Source organism: Salmo salar, chromosome ssa04 (genome assembly GCF_905237065.1).
Source record: "Salmo salar chromosome ssa04, Ssal_v3.1, whole genome shotgun sequence".
NCBI classification, from domain to species: Eukaryota; Metazoa; Chordata; class Actinopteri; order Salmoniformes; family Salmonidae; genus Salmo; species Salmo salar.
This window is the reverse complement of record NC_059445.1, coordinates 67,147,830-67,170,029: the sequence shown is the minus strand read 5'-3', so window position 1 is coordinate 67,170,029 and position 22,200 is coordinate 67,147,830. Positions and strand designations below refer to the sequence as shown.

Below are 22,200 nucleotides of genomic sequence, written 5' to 3'. Positions count from 1 at the left end.
GGGAGCAATTTCCAAACGCCTGAAGGTACCACGTTAATCTGTACAAACAATAGCACGCAAGTATAAACACCATGGGACCACGCAGCCATCATACCACTCAGTTAGGAGTTCTGTCTCCTAGAGATGAACGTACTTCGGTGCGAAAAGTGCAAATCAATCCCAGAACCACAGCAAAAGACCTTGTGAAGATGCTGGAGGAAACAGGTACAAAGGTATCTATATCCACAGTAAAACGAGTCCTATATCGACATAACCTGAAAGGCTGCTCAGCAAGGAAGAAGCCACTGCTCCAAAACTGCCATAAAAAAGCCAGACTACGGTTTATAACTGCACATGGGGACAAAGATCGTACTTTTTGGAGAAATGTCCTCTGGTCTGATGAAACAAAAATAGAACTGTTTGGCCATAATGACCATCGTTATGTTTGGAGGAAAAAGGGGGAGGCTTGCAAGCCAAAGAACACCATCCCAACCGTGAAGCACGAGGGTGGCAGCATCATGTTGTGGGGGTGCTTTGCTGCAGGAGGGACTGGTGCACTTCACAAAATAGATGGCATCATGAGGAAGGAGAATTATGTGGATATATTGAAGCAACATCTCAAGACATCAGTCAGGAAGTTAAAGCATGGTCGCAAATGGGTCTTCCAAATGGATAATGACCCCAAGCATACTTCTAAAGTTGTGGCAAAATGGCTTAAGGTCAATAAAGTAAAGGTATTGGAGTGGCCATCACAAAGCCCTGACCTCAATCCCATAGAAAATGTGTGGGCAGAACTGAAAAAGCGTGTGCGAGCAAGGAGGCCTACAAACCTGTCTCAGTTACACCAGCTCTGTCAGGAGGAATGGGCCAAAATTCACCCAACTTATTGTGGGAAGCTTGTGGAAGGGTACCTGAAACGTTTGACCCAAGTAAAACAATTTAAAGGCAATGCTACCAAATACTAATTGAGTGTATGTAAACTTCTGACCCACTGGGAATGTGATGAATGAAATAAAAGCTGAAATAAATAATTCTCTCTACTTTTATTCTGACATTTCACGTTCTTAAAATAAAGTGGTGATCCTAACTGACCTCAGACAGGGAATTTTTACTAGGATTAAATGTCAGGAATTGTGAAAAACGGAGTTTAAATGTATTTGGCTAAGGTGTATGTAAACTTCCGACTTCAACTGTATTACCTCAATTACCTCGACTAACCTGTGCCCCCGCACATTGACTCTTTACTGGTACCCTTTGTATATAGTCTCACTACTGTTATTTTACTGCTGCTCTTTAATTACTTGTTAGTTTTATTTTTTACTTATCTATTTTTTACTTAACACTTATTTTTCTTAAAATTGCATTGTTGGTTAGGGGCTTGTAAGTACGAAAGTAAGCAAGAATTTAACTGTAATACAAATTTTATTTGATTTGGAGAAAAGAAATGTCTGACTTAAATATGGGAGAAAAAAAATGTGGTGTTTGAATTTATAAAATGCGGGACATGTTTGTTTGGTTACGGGACAAAATGTGGAACTGTCCTGCACAATCCAGGACATGTGGTCATCCTACCCATATCCTCAGCTCCTGTCCACTGACTAAGTGTCTGTGAGTGTGTGCATGTGTGTGTATCTGTCTGTGTGCCAGTGTTAACATGTGTGTTCCCCCCTCAGGCGGGCCCTCCATGCCGGTCATGCACCCCAAGCGGAGCCCCACCAGCACAGGTGACCGGGAGCTGCGGGAGGGGCGCATGCCCCCGCGTAAGGCCAGCTGCAGCGTGATGGGCAGTCGCTCGCTGCCACCCTCCAGTCCCATGGTCAGCAGTGCCAATAACCCCAACAAGTCAGAGATCCCCGACCGCCGAAAGGAGATGACTGCCACCACGGTGAGGAACAGTGAGGTAGGATGGATGGGTTGGGTGGTGGGGGGTTATAGGGCTGCATTTGAAGTAGTGCATTAGTATACAGATTACTATACAGATTACAATACCATTTCGGACGCGCCCTGTGAAAGATTTCTGTTTCAAGATATGTGTTTGAAATGGCTTCCTATTCCCTAAGTAGTGCACTACTACACAGGAAATAGGGTGCCATTTTGGATGCAGTCTTGGTTAGGCAAATGGCTGCTAGCTATAAGACTCGTATGGGCACATTTCCACAGGGTAGTATGTAAGGGCGTTTTAACACAAGTTTTTTTCCTATAGTTCTTCATTTGGTCCGGTCCGATTCACATTGCCAAATGTCAAACGAACAAAAATGCATATACAAAACCACAAAACCAACACACACAGGCTATAGCAAGAGAGCAAGGAGGGGGTGAAAAATTAGGCTGTGTCATTTTCATAATATTGACTTTTACAGTGGCCTATCCCACAATGACTATGTAATGCAAATTTATGATATCAGAGTGAAAGTTTGCATACTTCTTTTAGTAGGCAATACACGTTATTGGTCCTACATACAACATTTATAAAAAATGTAGGCCTATCTGAAATGCAGACATATACACAACAACTGTAATTTTGCACACAAGAAAGCATGCGAACTTAAAGACAAGTCCCACGAAGACTGCCCAAGATGTGCTCATTAAAACAACACACCAGGCTACTGCCAGTCAGCGCGATGAAAGGATAGCATTAGATGCACGGACAATTTCAGCATCACCGGAGTGGACAGTCAGGATAACAGGAGCACCACGCCGGGGCTCACCTCAGAGCACAACCAATTAGGCTACATTGGTCATTGTCCCTATACCCATCTAATAACGCAAAGTTGTGTATACTGTATATACACTACCTTTCAAAAGTTTGGGGTCACTTAGAAATGTCCTTGTTTTTGAAAGAAAAGCAATTTTTTTGTCCATTAAAATAACGTGAAATTGATCAGAAATACTGTGTAAACATTGTTAATGTTGTAAATGACTATTGTACCTGGAAACGGCAGATTTCTTTATGGAATATCTACATAGGCGTACAGAGGCCCATTATCAGCAACCATCACTCCTGTGTTCCAATGGCACGTTGTGTTAGCTAATCCAAGTTTATCATTTTAAAAGGCTAAATTAGAAAACATTTTCATTAGAAAACCCTTTTGCAATTATGTTAGCACAGCTGAAAACTGTTGTGCATTATTAAAGAAGCAATAAAACTGGCCTTCTTTAGACTAGTTGAGTATCTGGAGCATCAGCATTTGTGGGTTCGATTACAGGCTCAAAATGACCAGAAACAAAGTACTTTCTTCTGAAACTCGTCAGTCTATTATTTTTCTGAGAAATGAAGGCTATTCCATGCGAGAAATTGCCAAGAAACTGAAGATCTCGTACAACGCTGTGTACTACTCCTTTCACAGAACAACGCAAACTGTCTCTAACCAGAATAGAAAGAGTGGGAGGCCCCGGTGCACAACTGAGCAAGAGGACAAGTACATTAGAGTGTCTAGTTTGAGAAACAGACGCCTCACAAGTTCAACTGGCAGCTTAATTAAATAGTACCTGCAAAACACCAGTCTCAACGTCAACAGTGAAGAGGCAACTCTGGGTTACTGTCCTTCTAGGCAGAGATGCAAAGAAAAAGCCATATCTCAGACTGGCCAATAAAAATAAAAGATTAAGATGGGCAAACGAACACAGACACAGGACAGAGGATCTCTGCCTAGAAGGCCAGCATCCCGGAGTCGCCTCTTCTTTGTTGACGTTGAGACTGGTGTTTTGCGGGTACTAATTGATTAAGCTGCCAGTTGAGGACTTGTGAGGCGTCTAGCCATTTTGAGCCTGTAATCAAACAAATGCTGCGGCTCCAGATACACAACTAGTCTACAGAAGGCCAGTTTTATTGCTTCTTTAATCAGGACAACAGTTTTCAGCTGTGCTAACATAATTGCAAAAGGGTTTTCTAATGATCAACTAGCCTTTTAAAATGATAAACTTAGATTTGCTAACACAACGTGCCATTGGAACACAGGAGTGATGGTTGCTGATAATGGGCCTCTGTACGCCTATGTAGATATTCATTAAACAATCTGCCGTTTCCAGCTACAATAGTCATTTACAACATTAACAATGTCTACACTATATTTCTGATCAATTTGATGTTATTTTAATGGACAAAACATTTGCTTTTCTTTCAAAAACAAGGACATTTCTAAGTGACCCCAAACTTTTGAACGGTAGTGTATATCAATAGCAATTACACCCGCATAAGCAAGCAATGGCATTATGAATCTTTGAAGAACACTGAGTGGGGTCCATTTGTAGTTGCTGGCTGTGGTTGAGATTTCACATTGCAAAAATGTGCAAACCACAATAAACTCTGCTTCCACTGGTTCAATTTTAGTTAAATCCAACAGGTCGTCAGTTGCTTGTGGCTGGAGTAACGGAGGTGCAGGTGCTTGTTGTGATGTTAATCTCGTGCTGTTGGTGCTAGGCTCTGGCTCTTCTCGATCTTGTTGGTCAGCAGGCAGCGTAAGGGATGTGCGCATATTACATTTGATGCTAGGCTCCTCAACCTCCGTGGTCGGGCCAGCAGGCTGTTCAGTGAGCTAGGGATCACTCTCGACATGGTGGTCCTCAGTGTTTTGCTCTTGGCAGTGCCCAGCCATTAGCCAGCTATAATTATTCAGCTTGTCGCTACCAAAACATAACGAAACTAGTATATACTAGCTAGACTAGTATTAGCTGTAGCTGTCTGCAAAGGTGAACTTTTTTTCCCTCTGTGTGAGAAAAAAACAATCAATTTGACCCCGCCCTGGTGGGATGCAATGACATTCCTCAACAAGGTAATGAAGGCGTACCTTGTGAAATTGCATGGCTAGGTGCCCAATCAGAATGCATTGGATTTTAACTACTACATGTTACATTATTACATCCCCCCTCCTCAGATCTTGTGCGCTGACCCGGCATATAGCCTCTGGCAGTCCCGGCAGCGCTACATTGGCAAAATCAACCAATTTGTTATGTTTATGGGGAAACAAAACTGTAGGGGCAGAAATTATTTTTCCGGCTTTGCCACCCCGTAGAGCTGGCCCAGGTAGTAGCCTACTCCGCATCGGATGCGCTTAGAAATATTTCAGAGATATAAAGTTATTATATTGCATGCATTTACTCAAATGCTCGCAGTTAAACAACCAATAATACTGCGGCTCTCTGGTTGTTCAAGTTTGTTTATTCGTAATATACACATGATATACATGGAGTACACAGTGCAATGAAATGCTCTCTTGCAGGTTCACCTCTCAACAGTACAACAACAATAGAGAAAGTCAATGGGTAACAAATGGGTAATAAAAATACAAAATATATATAAAATAAAACTCAATGAAATAAAATAGAATAATAATTTTAGCAAGAATGTCCCTGTCCCAGGTTGGAGTCCGCAGATGTTTCAAGACAACCACCATCATACTCCTCTTTGGTAGTATGATGTGGCAACTGGTATCTATGGTAACGTCTGATATGGTCATTTGCCCTCTTACTTTCCCAGAACAACATCCCGGGAAGTGCCATGACCCGGCGGAACACATACGTCTGCACGGACCGCTCCAGCACCGACAGACACTCCCTGCTGCAGAATGGCAAGGAGAACAGGTGAAGGACAAGGGAGGGAAAGCGAGCGAGAGAGAGAGAGACTCCCAAATATATCCCCACTTGTCCCCTGATGATGATTAAGATTAAGATCAATTTATTGGTGAATTGAACACAAGGTCAAACCGAAATTTGACTTCTGCTTTTAAAGGAGAAGTTTTAGTTTTTACAACCAAATATATATTTTGTATGTAAAGTACCAGTCAAAAGTTTGGACACACCTACTCATTCAAATCTAAATATATTTTAAATTTTAGATTCTTCAAAGTATCCACCCTTTGCTTTGTATTTGTATTTTGTATTTATTATGGATCCCCATAATAAATACATCTATGGTAACGTCTTCCTGGGGTCCAGCAAAATTAAGGCAGTTTATACAATTTTAAAACATTACAATACATTCACAGATTTCACAACACATTGTGTGCCCTCAGGCCCCTACTCCACCTCTACCACATATCTACAGTACTCAATCCATGTGTATGTATTGTGTGTGTGTGTGTGTGTGTGTGTATTAGATGTCGACCGATGATGATTTTTCAACGCCGATACAGATACCGATTATTGGAGGACCAAAAAAGCTGATACCGATGAATCGGACGATTTTTATATGTATATTTGTAATAATGACAATTACAACAATACTGAATGAACACTTTTATTTTAACTTAATATAATACATAAATAAAATCAATTTAGTCTCAAATAAATAATGAAAGATGTTCAATTTGGTTTAAATAATGCAAAAACAAAGTGTTAGACAAGAAAGTAGAAGTGCAATATGTGCCATGTAAAAAAGCTAACGTTTAAGTTCCTTGCTCAGAACATGAGAACATATGAGAGCTGGTGGTTCCTTTTAACATGAGTCTTCAATATTCCCAGTTAAGAAGTTTTAGGTTGTAGTTATTATAGGACTATTTCTCTCTATACTATTTGTATTTCATATACCTTTGACTATTGGATGTTCTTATAGGCACTATAGTATTGCCGGCCTAATCTCGAGAGTTGACAGGCTTGAAGTCATAAACAGCGCAATGCTTGAAGCACAGCGAAGAGCTGCTGGAAAACGCAGGAAAGTGCTGTTTGAATGAATGCTTACGAGCCTGCTGCTGCCTACCACCGCTCAGTCAGACTGCTCTATCAAATATCAAATCATAGACTTAATATAATAAACACACAGAAATACGAGCCTTAGGTCATTAATATAGTCAAATCCGGAAACTATAATTTTGAAAACAAAACTTTTATTCTTTCAGTCTAAATATTTGTCACGTCCTGACCAGTGAGAAGGGTCATTTTGCCATAGTGATTGGTCAGGGCGTGGCAGGGGGGTTGTTTTGTGTGTTTTGGGGTTGGTTTGTTTCTAGGGGAATTTGTTGTAGTTTTCTGTTTCTATGTTTCATTTTCCATGTGTGGCCGAGTATGGTTTCCAATCAGAGGCAGGTGTCTTTCGTTGTCTCTGATTGGAAGCCATACTTAGGCAGCCTGTTTTTCTTTGGGTTTTGTGGGTGTTTATGTTCCGTTTAGTGATTGTACCTGACGGAACTGTTGGTTGTTTGTTATTTTTGTAAAGTGTTTCTCATTAAAGATTCAAGAATGAGCACTATTCACGCTGCGCCTTGGTCTAATCCTTTCGACGCCTGTGACAGAAACACCCACCATAAGAAGACCAAGCAGCGTGGGAGGAGGTACGTCGATTCGTGGACCTGGGAGGAAATCCTGAATGGGGCAGGACCGTGGACAAGGCCGGGAGAGTATCGCCGCCCGCCGGAGGAGATAGAGGCAGCGAAGGCGGAACGGCGTTACTGGGAGGAACGTCTGGAACGGCAAGAGGAGGCTGAGAGGCAAAAATTGGGGGGGAACATACGGGTAGTTTGGCTAGGTCAGGGGGGAGCCCTGACCTAACTTCCCGGGCGTACAGGAGAGAGCCGTGGAGCAAACCGGAGCCAAAAAGGGAGTCAAGCGCTGAGTCCGGGAAATGGTTCTGGCGGAGAGGGCACTGCGCAGCGGGCGTGCAGAGGGGCGAGAAATGCATTACGGGGTAATGCGCACTATCTCGCCCATCCGCACGCACAGTCCGGTGCGGTCGGTATGGGTTCTGCAGCGTTGCCAGGCGAGAGTTGGCCTGCAGCCAGGAAGAAGTGCGCCGGCTCAACACATCTGGCCGCCAGTGCGTCTCCTCGGCCCAGTTTATCCTGCGCCTGCTCTACGCACGGCAGCCCTCATTCCCCAGCACAGCCCAGTTCGCCCTGTGCCAGCGCTCCGCCCGTGCCGGGCTACAGTGACCATCCAGCCAGGACGGGATGTGCCATCCCTGAGCTCCAGACCTCCGGTGCGCCTCCATGGCCCAGTGTGCCTTGTGCCTGCTCTGCACACCCAGTCTCCTGTGCGTCTCCCCAGTCTGGTGAGACCGGTTCCAGCTCCCCGTAGGAAGCCTCCTGTCATGATCCATGGCACAAAGCCTCCAGTGATGATCCGTGGCCCGGAGCCTGTAGGGATGATCCATGGCACGAAGCCTCCAGTGATGAACCATGGCCCGGAGCCTGTAGGGATGATCCATGGCACAAAGCCTCCAGTGATGATCCGAGGCACGGAACCTACGGAGATGCTCCTCAGCCCGGAGCCTCCAGCTATGCTCCTCAGCCCGGAGCCTCCAGCGACGCCTCTCAGCCCGGAGCCTCCAGCGACGCCTCTCAGCCCGGGGCGTCCAGCGACGCCTCTCAGCCCGGGGCCTCCAGCGACGCCTCTCAGCCCGGGGCCTCCAGCGACGCCTCTCAGCCCGGGGCCTCCAGCGACGCCTCTCAGCCCGGGGCCTCCAGCGACGCCGCTCAGCCCGGGGCCTCCAGCGACGCCTCTCAGCCCGGGGCCTCCAGCGACGCCTCTCAGCCCGGGGCCTCCAGCGACGCCTCTCAGCCCGGGGCCTCCGGCGACGGTCTGCAGCCCAGAGTCTTCGGCGACGGTCTGCAGCCCAGAGTCTTCGGCGACGGTCTGCAGCCCAGAGTCTTTGGCGACGGTCTGCAGCCCAGAGTCTTCGGCGACGGTCTGCAGCCCAGAGTCTTCGGCGACGGTCTGCAGCCCAGAGTCTACGGCGGTGGTCGGCAGCGCAGAACGGGGGCTACGCCCGGAGCCAGAGCCACCTCCGTAGCTGGAGGATTGGCGGAAGGGTTGGGTGTAGCACAGGAACCGTCGTAGACGGTGGCCACCCTCCCTTCCCTCCCTTTAGGTTTGGGGTTGTTTTTGTGGGTTTTTTGTTTGGGGTGCAGTCGGGGTCTGCACCTTCGGGGGGGGGGGGGTACTGTTTAGTCCTGACCAGTGGGAAGGGTCATTTTGCCATAGTAGATTGGTCAGGGCGTGGCAGAGGGGTTGTTTTGTGTGTTTTGGGGTTGGTTTGTTTCTAGGGGAATTTGTTGTAGTTTTCTGTTTCTATGTTTCATTTTCCATGTGTGGCCGAGTATGGTTTCCAATCAGAGGCAGGTGTCTTTCGTTGTCTCTGATTGGAAGCCATACTTAGGCAGCCTGTTTTTCTTTGGGTTTTGTGGGTGTTGATTTTCCGTTTAGTGATTGTACCTGACGGAACTGTTGGTCGTTTGTTATTTTTGTAAAGTGTTTCTCATTAAAGATTCAAGAATGAGCATTATTCACGCTGCGCCTTGGTCTAATCCTTTCGACGCCTGTGACAATATTGCTGTTACATTGCACAACCTTCAATGTTATGAAATAATGATTTAAAATTCGAGCAAATTACTTACGGTCTTTGTTACTAAGAAATGGTCTTCACACAGTTCGCAACGAGCCAGGCGGCCCAAACTGCTGCACATACCCTGAGTCTGCTTGCACAGAATGCAAGAGAAGTGGCACAATTTCCCTAGTTAAAATAAATTAATGTTAGCAGGCAATATTAAGTAATTACGCAGGTTAAAAAATATATACTTGTGTATTAATTTTAAGAAAGGCATAGATGTTTATGGTTAGGTACACATTGGTGCAACAATAGTGCTTTTTTTCGCGAATGCGCTTGTTAAATCATCACCCGTTTGGCAAAGTAGGCTGTGATTCAATGATAAATGAACATGCACCGCATTGATTATATGCAACGCAGGACAAGCTAGATAAACTAGTAATATCACCATCTATGTGTAGTTAAGTAGTGATTATGTTAAGATTGATTGTTTTTTCTAAGATAAGTTTAATGCTAGCTAGCAACTTACCTTGGCTCCTTGCTGCACTCGCTTAACAAGTGGTCAGCCTGCCATGCAGTCTCCTCATGGAGTGCAATGTCATCGGCCATAATTAATCGGTCGACCTCTAATGTGTATGCATATGTCTGTGCCAATGTTTGTGTTGCCTCACAGTCCATGCTGTTCCATAAGGTGTTTTTTTATCTGTTTTTTAAATCTAATTTTACTGCTTGCGTCAGTTACTTGATGTGGAATAGAATTCCATGCAGTCATGGCTCTATGTACTACTGTCTGCCTTCCATAGTGTGTTCTGGACTTGGGGACTGTGAAGAGACCACTTGTGGCATGTCTTGTGGGGTATGCATGGGTGTCCGAATTGTGTGCCAGTAGTTTAGACAGACAGCTCAGTGCATTCAACATGCCAATACCTCTCACAAATAAAAGAAGTGATGAAGTCAATCTCTCCTCCACTTTCATCCAGGAGAGATTGACATGCATATTATTAATATTAGCTCTCTGTGTACATCCAAGGGCCAGCCGTGCTGCCCTGTTCTGAACCAATTGCAATTTTCCTAAGTCCTTTATTGTGGCACCTGACCACACGACTGAACAGTAGTCAAGGTGCAACAAAACTAGGGCCTGTTGGACCTGCCTTGTTGATAGTGCTGTTAAGAAGGTAGAGCATCGCTTTATTATAGACAGACTTCTCCCCATCTTAGCTACAACTGCATCAATATGTTTTGACCATGACAGTTTACCATCTAGTGTTACTCCAAGCAGTTTAGTCATCTCAACTTGCTTAATTTCCACATTATTTATTACAAGACTTAGTTGAGGTTCAGGGTTTAGTGAGTGTTTTGTTCCAAATACAATGCTTTTAGTTTTAGAAATATTTATGGCTAACGTATTCCTTGTCACCCACTCTGAAACTAACTGCAGCTCTTTGTTGAGTGTTGCAGTCATTTCAGTCGCTGTAGTAGCTGACATGTATAGTGTTGAGTCATCCGTATACATAAAAACTCTGGCTTTACTCAAAGTCAGTGGCATGTCGTTAGTAAAAATTGAAAAAAGCAAGGGGCCTAAACATCTACCCTGGGGAATTCTTGATTCTAACTGGATTATATTTGATAGGCTTCCATTAAAGAACATCCTCTATGTTCTGTTAGACAAGTAACTTTTTATCCACATTATAGCAGGGGGTGTAAAGCCATAACACATACGTTTTTCCAGCAGCAGACTATGATCAATAATGTCAAAAGCTGCACTGAAGTCTAACAAGACAGCCCACACAATCATTGTATCATTAATTTCTCAGTCAATCATCAGTCATTTGTGTTAGTGCTGTGCTTGTTGAATGTCCTTCCCTATAAGCATGCTGAAATTCTGTTGTCAATTTATTTACTTTAAAATAGCATTGTATCTGGTCAAACACTATTTTTTCCAGAAGTTTACTAAGGGTTGGTAACAGGCTGATTGGTCGGCTATTTGTGCCAGTAAAGGGGGCTTTACTATTCTTGGGTAGCGGAATGGCTTTAGCTTCCCTCCAGGCCTGAAGGCACACTCTCTCAAGTAGGTTTAAATTGAAGATGTGGCAAATAGGAGTGGCAATATCGTCTGCCATTATCCTCAGTAATTTTCCATCCAGATTGTCAGACCCTGGTGGCTTGTCATTGTTGATAGACAACAATCATTTTTTCACCTCTTCCACACTGACTTTACGGAATTCAAAAGTACAATTCATGTCTTTCATAATTTGGTCCGATATACTTGGATATAGTATATAGATATACTTGGATATAGTGTCAGCATTTGTTTCTGGCATGTCATCCCTAAGTTTTCTTATCTTGCCAATGAAAAAGTAATTAAAGTAGTTTGCAATATCAGTGGGCTTTGTGATGAATGAGCCATCTGATTCAATAAATAAAGGAGCCGAGTTGGCTTTTTCCCCCAAATTTCATTTAAGGTGCCCCAAAACGTTTTACTATCATTCTTTATATAATTTATCTTTGTTTCATAGTGTAGTTTATTTTTATTTAGTTTAGTCACATGATTTCTTAATTTGCAGTACGTTTGCCAATCAGTTGGGCTGCCAGACTTAATTGGTCAAGTCGGCTCCTCTCCTTGTTCGGGCAGCGTTCCGCGGTCGACGTCACCGGCTTTCTAGCCATCGCCGCTCCATTTTTCATTTATCTATTCGTTTTGTCTTGTTCCCTGCACACCTGGTTTTCATTCCCCAATCACACTACATGTATTTATTCCTCTGTTCCCCCTCATGTCTTTGTGTGTGTGATTGTTTCGTGTTACGTGTCATTTTTGACAAGCTATTTCTGGTGTGCGTTTATTCCATGTTTTATATCACGAGGTATGTTTATTTGTTTGTACTTTATTATTGTGACTGTTTGCGCGTTTTTGCACTTTGGCATATTGGATGGAGGTTTCGACGCAGTGGCGTCCGTCTCTTGGTTTCTCCTGCCTAAATAAGGTGTACGCCTGTTCACAACTCTCTGCTCTCCTGCACCTGACTCCGCTCCCAGTACGCACACCATTGACACCTGTCAACCATACAATTTTTCAATTCCTCATCAATGCAAGGGGATTTAACAGTTTTCACAGTAATTTTCTTAATGGGTGCGTGCTTATTAGTAGCTGGAATAGGTAGTTTCATAAAGGGGTCAAGTGCAGCATCTGGTTGCTCCTCATTACACACCACAGACCAGCAAATATTCTTTACATCATCAACATATGAATCACTACAAAACTTCTTGTAAACTTAGCAAAAAATAAGAAAAGAAAATGACCCACGGGCTTAGTAAATATTGCAAAAGAAAATCAATGATTTTTACTTTAAATAATAGGTTTCTGGTTTTACTTACATTTTTGAATATAGAACTTAATGTGTTGAAAAAAACGGACATTTGCCAATACAAATCCAAGGTAATATGCTGCTAAATTTGAACGAATATTTCAAATTTAGCAGATTTAACAACTTAAAAATATGATATTCAAATTATCATTGTTATGTAGGACTGACATGCTAGATCTCATGCTGAAAAATCTTTAGCTAGCTATATTGCCAGAGTACGTTATATAAACTCAGCAAAAAAAGAAACGTCCCCTCACTGTCAACTGCGTTTATTTTCAGCAAACTTAACGTGTAAATATTTGTATGAACATAACAAGTTTCAACAACTGAGACATAAACTGAACAAGTTCCACAGATATCTTGTCAAGTGTCAGAGTGCAGCGGGTAGGACGGAGTCAGGCACAGGACACAGAACTGAGTAAAAACTTCCTTTACTCGAATAAAACAACAAAATCCTTCCACGCACGGAAACACACCAGCTCACAGAAATCTCGACCACTTAACAACGAACAAACACGCACAAAAACCATGGGGAAAACAGAGGGTTAAATAATGAACATGTAATTGGGGAATTGAAACCAGGTGTGTAAAACAAAGACAAAACAAAAGGAAAATGAAAAGTGGATCGACAATGGCTAGAAGACTGGTGACGCCGAACGCCGCCCGAACAAGGAGAGGGACCGACTTAGGCGGAAATCGTGACAGTACCCCTTCTTGACGCGCGGCTCCAGCAGTGCTCCGACACCGGCCTCGGGGACGACCCGGAGGACGAGGTGCAGGACGACCCGGGTGAAGACGGTGAAATTCCTGCAGTAACAACGGGTCCAGGATGTCCTCCACCGGCACCCAGCATCTCTCCTCCTCCTCCCACTACACGAGGTACTGAAGGCCCCTCGCCCGACACCTTGAGTCCATGATGGCTCGAACAGTATACGCCGGGGCCTCTTCGATGTCCAGAGGGGGCGGAGGAACCTCCCGCACCTCAGACTCCTGGAGCGGACCAGCCACCACCGGCCTGAGGAGAGACACATGGAACGAGGTGTTAATATGGTAATCAGGGGGGAGCTGTAACCTATAACAAACCTCGTTCAGTCTCCTCAGGACTTTAAATGGCCCCACAAACCACGGACCCAGCTTCCGGCAGGGCAGGCGAAGGGGCAGGTTTTGGGTTGAGAGCCAGACCCAGTCCCCCAGCGCATACACCGGGGCCTCACTGCGGTGGCAGTCGACGCACGCCTTCTGCCGCCTGATGGCCCGTTGCAGGTGCACATGGGCCGCGTCCCAGGTCTCCTCCGAGCACCGAAACCATTCATCCACCGCAGGTGCCTCGATCTGGCTCTGATGCCACGGTGCCAGGGCCGGCTCATAACCCAGTACACACTGAAAAGGAGATAGGGGAGTGGCGGAGGGAGTTTTGGGCCATCTCTGCCCAGGGGATGAACACCAGATTCAGCTAAGGTCTAGAACTTAAGGAATGATTTGTACCAAAAACAAATGATAGTCCCACTAAGCACAAACCATATGGAATGCTGTGGTAGCCATGCTGGTTAAGTGTACCTTGAATTCTAAATAAATCACAGACAATGTCACCAGCAAAGCACCCCCACACCATCACACCACCTCCTCCATGCTTCACGGTGGGAACTACACATGCGGCGATCATTCGTTCACCTACTCTGCGTCTCATAAAGACACAGCAGTTGGAACCAAAAATCTCCGTTTTGGACTAATCAGACCAAAGGACAGATTTCCACCGGTCAAATGTCCATTGCTCATGTTTCTTGACCCAAGCAAGTCTCTTCTTCTTGTTTGTGTCCTTTCGTAGTTGTTTTTTTGCAGCAAATCGACCATGAAGGCCTGATTCACGCAGTCTCTTCTGAACAGTTGATGTTGAGATGTGTCTGTTACTTGAACTCTGTGAAGCTTTTATTTGGGCTGCAATTTCTGAGGCTGGTAACTCTTATGAACTTATCCTCTGCAGCAGAGGTAACTCTGTGTCTTCCTTTCCTGTGGCGGTTCTCATAAGAGCCAGTTTCATCATAATGCTTGATGGTTTTTACGACTGCATTTGAAGTAACTTTCAGTTTCAAGTTCTTGAAATTTTCTGCATTAACTGACCTTCATGTCTTAAAGTAAGGATGGGCTGTCGTTTCTCTTTGCTTATTTTAGCTGTTCTTGCCAAAATATGGACTTGATCTTTACCAAATAGGGCTATCTTCTGTATACCACCCCTACCTTGTCACAACAGAACTGATTGGCTCAAACGCATTAAGAAGGAAATACATTTCACAAATGTACTTTTAACAAGGCACACCTGTTAATTGCAATGCTTTCCAGACGACTACCTCTTGAAGCTGGTTGAGAGAATGCCAAGAGTCTGCAAAGCTTTCAAGGCTTTTGAAGAATCTCAAAATTAAAATAGATTTGTTTAACACTTTTTTTGTTACTACATGATTCCATATGTGTTATTTCATAGTTTCGATGTCTTCACTATTATTCTACAATGTAGAAAATAGTAAAAATAAAGAAAGACCCTTGAATGAGTAAGTGTGTCCAAACTTTGACTGGTACTGTAAATTGTATGTTACAGAAGTGTCCAGACACCTTTTTTTGTGATTTCACTTGGTTTTTTTTACATTTTCCCCAAACAGCAAATCACTTCCTCATCCTTGTGTGTGGGCACTTCCTCATTCTCATTGTGTAGTATGGGGCCCCCAAAAAAACATGAACAAAGGCTCCAAAAACACCCCAATACTTATTTTTAGAACCTGCAAAGCTCTCAGAATAGTGAAGCAGGTCTTTTTTGTTGTACACATGAAATTGTGTAATTCTTAATTTTATCCGCAACATTATATTCCATTTTGTTGCGACTTGAGCGATACCTTTACATCCATTCTACAGGTAACTGCTAAAATAAAGGAAACACTTGAGTAAATGTGGTATACAATGTCGTCACAAATGTGGGACCAGCGCCCTTGTAACTACCAGCGCTGTTGCTAACTAGCATAGCTGGTACCATTTGTTGCCAAGAGTAATGGGATATTAGAATCGTGTTGTCCACTGGGCACACACTGGTTAAATTTCAATGAAATTATGTTGAACCAATGTAGAATAGAGGTTGAATCTACATCTGTGCCCAGTGGGGGATTTTCTGTTTGGGGTAAGTTTCTCAAAAACAAGTGAAATCACAGAATAGGTGTCTGGACCCATCTATAACATTCTATTTACATATACATTTGAGATTTGATTGTTAAAAACAAAACTTCTCCTTTAACCCAACTCATACGAAAGACACACATACATGCATACAGGCTTTTGGAGAGGTGCGGGGGGCTGCCAGACTGAGCGCCCGGAGAGCTGTTGTTGTGAGGAGTTGAGTGCCTTGCTGAAGGGGACAACGGCAGGCAATGGCATCTAGGATTTGATACCAGCAACTCTCCGGTTGGTTGCCAGATCACTTCCCATTTCCTGCCAGGTCACTTCTGACAGATTTTTCCCGTTGGACCCGGGATTTGAACTGGCAACCCTCTGGCTGCTTGATCACCTTTCTAACTGCTAGGCTACCCGGCGCCCCGTTTCTAGTGTTGTTTTTTGTCAACCATGTTATTGTGAAGCCGAAGACAAGCTTCCACTTAGTGTGGACAGTAATATTTGTCTAATTGTAATTGTCTCTCTGCTCCAGCTCCCTGTCCCACCGCCTGCCCCCCACATCCCCCTCCACCCTGAGCATCTCTGGGGCCGGGGCCTCCTCCTCCTCTAGCGAGCGCTGCCGTCTGACACGGGGCTCCACCATTCGAAGCACCTTCCACGGGGGCCAGCTGAGAGACCGGGGCCCGCCCGTCTACTCGGCCCCACCCACCTCCCCCACTCTGTCCCACCATGATGCAAGTCCCCTGCCGCACGCCCGTAGCCGTGCCACCTCCAACCTCTTCACCAAGCTCACCTCCAAACTCACACGCAGGTAAGCGGTCACCTCCGTAACGGTCACCTCCGTAACGGTCAACTCCGTAACGGTCACCTCCGTAACAGTCACCTCCGTAACACCTTCCTCCTTACTCACGCGCAGGTAATCGGTCACCTCCGCAACACTCACCTCAGTAACGCTTGCCTCCAAATGCAGGGGACAATCACCTTAGTGAATAGTAGCAGTCACCTCCGTAACACCTGCCTCCAAACTCACAAGCAAGTAGTTGTGGACCAGGGTCGTGTTTAGAAGGGGAAATGGGGGAGGTAGGCACACTAACTGAATTTGTTCAAGAAGATCACTGATTATCATTTTCTGTTACACAAAGTTACAGACCACAGCCCTGGGCCCTGACATTGGAAACAGAGCTTACCCAGCTCTCCCTGGAATCAGCTATAATATACAGTATAATCACATATATGTAATGTAATGAAACATATGCTTCCTCCATGCCAATCAGCTACAGCTGCGCTGTTATCCACCATTCCTTTGGCCATGATTCAATTATATTCTCTTTCTCCCCTTCCTCTCCCATTTCTTTTTCTATCTCTCTCTTTTGCTCTTCCTCTCCTTACATCAGGGTCAATCTAGAACCCTCTAAGCGCCAGGGCTCAAACAAATCAGTCTCGGGTTGTACCCTTCCCCAGGGATCAAAAACAGTTAGTAAGTTCCCATGTCTCTAGCTTCTCTCTGTCGGCCTGCTTGCCTGCCTGCCTGCCTGCCTGCCTGCCTTCTGGACATACTAACACTGTGTGTGTGTGTGTGTGTGTGTGTGTGTGTGTGTGTGTGTGTGTGTGTGTGTGTGTGTGTGTGTGTGTGTGTGTGTGTGTGTGTGTGCGCCTGTCTGACTGTGTTCCTGTTTACTTACAGTACCAGTCAAAAGTTTGGACACACCTACTCAAACTTAGAAATAACACATATTGAATCATGTTGTAACCAAAAAAGTGTTAAACAAATCAAAATATATGTTAGAGTCCTCAAAGTAGCCACCCTTTGCCTTGATGACAGCTTTGCACACTCTTGGCATTCTGTCAACCAGGTTCATGAGGAATGCTTTTCCAACAGTCTTGAAGGAGTTCCCACATATGCTGAACACTTGTTGGCTGCTTTTCCTTCAATCTGCAGTCCAACTCATCCCAAACCATCTCAATTGGGTTGAGGTCGGGTCATTGTGTAGGCCAGGTCATCTGATACAGCACTCCATCACTCTGCTTCTTGGTCAAATAGCCCTTACACAGCCTGGAGGTGTGTTGGGTCATTGTCCTGTTGAAAAACAAATGATAGTCCCACTAAGCGCAAAAGAGATGGGATGGCGTATCGCTGCAGAATGCTGTGGTAGCCATGCTGGTTTAATGTGCCTTGAATTCTAAATAAATCACAGACAGTGTTACCAGCAAAGCACCATCACACCTCCTCCTACATGCTTCACAGTGTGAACCACACATAGGGAGATATTCCGTTCACCGACTCTGCGTCTCACAAAGACACGGTGGTTGGAACCAAAAATCAGACCAAAGGACAAATTTCCACTAGTGTAATGTCCATTGCTCGTGTTTCTTGGCCAAGCAAGTCTCTTCTTCTTATGGTGTCCTTTAGTAATAGTTTCTTTGCAGCAATTCGACCATGATGGCCTGATTCACACAGTCTCCTCTGAACAGTTGATGTTGAGATGTGTCTGTTACTTGAACTCTGTGAAGCATTCATTTGGGCTGCAATCTGAGGTGCAGTTAACTCTAATGAACATCCTCTGCAGCAGAGGTAACTCTGGGTCATCCTTTCCTGTGGCGGTCCTCATGAGAGCCAATTTCATCAAAGTGCTTGATGGTTTTTGCGACTGCACTTGAAGAAACTTTCAAAGTTCTTGAAATTTTCCGAATTGGCTGTAATGATGGAATGTTGTTTGTCTTTGTTTATTTGAGCTGTTCTTGCCATAATATGGACTTGGTCTTTTACTAAATAGGGCTATCTTCTGTATACCACCCCTACCTTGTCACAACACCCCTACCTATACCACCCCTAGCCTGTTAACTTTTAACAAGGCTCACCTGTTAATTGAAATGTATTCCAGGTGACTTCCTCATGAAGCTGGTTGAGAGAATGCCAAGAGTGTGCAAAGCTGTCATCAGGCAAAGCGTGGCTACTTTGAAGAATCTCAAATATAAAATATATTTTGATTTGGTTAAGACTTTTTTGGTTACTGCATTAATCCATTTGTGTTATTTCATAGTTTTGATGTCTTCACTATTATTCTACAATGTAGAAAATAGTAAAATAATGAAAAACCCTTGAATGAGTAGGTGTGTCCAAACTTTTGACTGGTACTGTACCTATCTGTTTGCCTTTCTGTTACATACCTTTGTGTCTATCTGTATGTCTACCTGTCTGTCTGTCTATGTCTTACTGACCTGTCTGTCTGTATGACTTCCTTTCTTTAACTTCCCATGTGCCTAGTACTTACCTGTCTGTCTGTCTGTCTGTCTGTCTGTCTGTCTGTCTGTCTGTCTGTCTGTCTGTCTGTCTGTCTGTCTGTCTGTCTGTCTGTCTGTCTGTCTGTCTGTCGGTATGCCTGTCGGTATGCCTGTCGGTATGCCTGTCGGTATGCCTGTCGGTATGCCTGTCTCTCTGTACGTCTTACCTGTCTGTATGTCTGTCTGCCTTACCTGTCTGTCTGTAGGCCTGTCTGTCTGTCTGTCTGTCTGCCTCTGTCTGTATGCATGTCTGTTTGTCTGTCTATCTGTTTGACTGTCTGTCTACCTACTTGTCTTTATTCTATAGCTCTCTCACACTGCTTTTTGGTTCATTCCTTTGGCATGCCTGGGGGATTACACTTTACTTGAACCCTGCATCATAAGGGCTACATAACACTGTCATAACAATGACTTAACGTGACACAAACAATGAATTAGCTATGGCAGTTTTGATAGACAATTGGCTGATATACAGTAAACATGGTCTCAGTTGTCATAAACTGACACCTATGATATATGTTATGAAAGTGTTATTTATCCTTTTATTATACGTAAGGGCTTGCGTTAAAATAATTATTTGTTCCAGGGGCACCATTCTAGTGCATAAGGTCTTCCTGTGACTCCATCTACTTTGTTTTATTTTGAATGACAGTTGATTCCCGGACATGCGGACTGTCTTTGTTGTGTGGTGGAATTGATAGTGACGTACAGTTGGTGTCACAGAATGCACCAACATTTACGCTGCTGTGGATTCTCCCACCTCACCCTAAAAGACGTGGAGTACAATCATATCAGTACAGATTCACTGTTCCCACTGGACAAACACAATATGAGAAGCATGGGGTTGTTTTTTATTTTTTATATTGATACAGCCTTATTAGTTGACTCTGTTGTGCGAGTCAGGGCGCTCTGATACGGGGGTAATATTGCAGTAATATCACTCCATACTCTGACCCGTATTCATGGGTTGCACTTACGTCACCCAGTCGTGTCACGCCATCTGAATGGAGGCTCCCTAACGTTTTACCAAATATTTTTTAGAACTAAACCAAGATACACCACAACCTGTCGTTTCCAATGGGAGCAAATTAAGCACAGTGGGCAGAACAAGCAAGGAGGTGGGCAGAGCCAAGCACGAGCTAGCGAGATCCTATTGGCGCGTTCTAGCATGCGTTTGCATATTTCCATTAGGAAATGCCTACTCTGTGAAGTGCGTGTGTGCAGTAACTCAATTCGCCATTGCCCTCCTTCTAAACAACAACAAATTTTACAACTTTGGCAAAGGGTCAAGTCTACAAGACTTAGTCAACTCTGTTCGTAACAGATTATTGTTTTGTGAAAAGCAAACTGTATTCAGATCAAATGTTTAATCGCTGAGAAAACTAGCGTATCGGACCAATTCCATCTTGCTCCATGTTCTTCCACTGCCGGCCGCTGGTGCTTCCTCCTCACCATATTTGGTGGGGAGTGGAACTTCAAACCGGATGCTTCAGATTTATACATCTGGTGAAACATATGGCTCCTTGTTCTATCTGTGGTTATACTGCATCTAAAGTTAATCTGACGACATCACAATGATGACAAAAGGTTTTCCTACTCATTATTTGTCTCCTTTAGAAATGACATCGTATTTCCAAGCCACTATAACGCACTTTCGACTAAATCTTCATCAACGCCAATTGACAATGAATTGAGTAAAACATTGACTCAGGAGTCAATAGAACTTACATGATAATATTGTGAGGCAACATGCAACCCATGAACACCTGGTGGTTTTTGTTGCTGTTGCTGTTTGCTTGTCCTCACTCTGATTTATTTTCATTTCTTTTTGAAAGGCTTCACTGTATTGTGGCTGATGACTGTGTACTTGGTGGACATGGAACTGCATCTCCCATAAATCACCTCTCCGATTCCCCCTTTAACTGTGTGTGTGTGTGTGTGTGTGTGTGTGTGTGTGTGTGTGTGTGTGTGTGTGTGTGTGTGTGTGTGTGTGTGTGTGTGTGTGTGTGTGTGTGTGTGTGTGTGTGTGTGTGTGTGTGTGTGTGTGTGTGTGTGTTCTCTACGCAGGGTCACAAATGAACCTGAGGGAATCTGCCGATCTGCGGTCACAAGGTCAGTATATGTCACAAGGTCAGTATATCCGGCAACCCTTCGTCAACCCATCTAGAACTCATGTTTCAGACAGTAAACTTGCACACCTTAACTGGACATTAAAGTTTCGATTCAACAACCCGTCACAAGTTTTTCTTCAGAACCCACATTTACTACCCCTTTCCCTCTAACAGCTGTTCTCTCCTCTTTTTTCCTAAACTCTTCCACACCTCTGTCCTTTCTCCTACTTTTCTGTCCCTTTCTGGCCTCCAGTCGCCATTTACCTGGGCATCAAAAAGCGTCCGAGCCCCGGGCCGTCGGACGTGGCTGGGATCTGAGGGGACCTGGGGGGCGGCGGGACCCGGCGGAGGTGGTGCTGGCTCTGCGGGAGGCGGCACGGGGTTGCGGCTGCCAGGTCCACCATGCCGGCCCCTTTCTGCTCTCCTGCACCCACGGGGCGGCCGGTGGTCAAGTGGCCTTTGAGGCCGAGGTGTGCCACCTCTCCACAGGGGGCAGTGCCGCCAACAATGAGTCTTCCAACGGGGTGCGCTACACGCGACTCTGGGGGGCACCGCTTGCTTTCCGGGACATCGCCACGCAAATCTCGAAGGACCTCGAACTCTGAATATAATGGGGGTTGAGAAGGATGGAAAGAGAAATAGATAAAGGGACTTGGGGTTGGACCCGAGATAAATACATTTCCTCCTGTCTCTTATGTGGCTAAAGACCTACCCCCCTCCACACCAGTCTCAACCTAACCACCCAAACCCCCCCCTCCACACCAGTCTCAACCTAACCACCCAAACCCCCCCCTCCACACCAGACTCAACCTAACCACCCAAACCCCCCCTCCACACCAGTCTCAACCTAACCACCCAAACCCCCCCTCTACACCAGTCTCAACCTAACCACCCAAACTCCCCCCCTCCACACCAGTCTCAACCTAACCACCCAAACCCCCCCTCCACACCAGTCTCAACCTAACCACCCAAACCCCCCCTCTACACCAGTCTCAACCTAACCACCCAAACCCCCCCTCCACACCAGTCTCAACCTAACCACCCAAACTCCCCCCCTCCA

The 22,200-nt window shown here is 44.8% G+C and overlaps 1 protein-coding gene across 7 annotated transcripts in view; it reads left to right on the top strand.

Moving 5' to 3' along the window:
* The window catches only part of LOC106603692 (MAP/microtubule affinity-regulating kinase 4), a 52,224-nt gene extending 30,260 nt beyond the window's left edge, over positions 1–21,964 (top strand). Inside the window, exons 13-18 of one of the 7 annotated variants that reach the window (XM_014197683.2) lie at positions 1,653–1,864; positions 5,456–5,559; positions 16,280–16,558; positions 17,142–17,224; positions 21,097–21,141; positions 21,394–21,699. In XM_014197683.2, the coding sequence (XP_014053158.1) occupies positions 1,653–1,864; positions 5,456–5,559; positions 16,280–16,558; positions 17,142–17,224; positions 21,097–21,141; positions 21,394–21,458 (788 nt within the window). In that variant the 3' untranslated portion in view covers positions 21,459–21,699. Of the gene's footprint in view, positions 1–1,652; positions 1,880–5,455; positions 5,560–16,279; positions 16,559–17,141; positions 17,225–21,096 lie in introns of all 7 variants that reach the window. The other 6 variants (XM_014197682.2, XM_014197680.2, XM_014197677.2 and 3 more) reach the window with 6 other exon arrangements.
* The last annotated feature ends 236 nt before the right edge of the window (positions 21,965–22,200 follow it).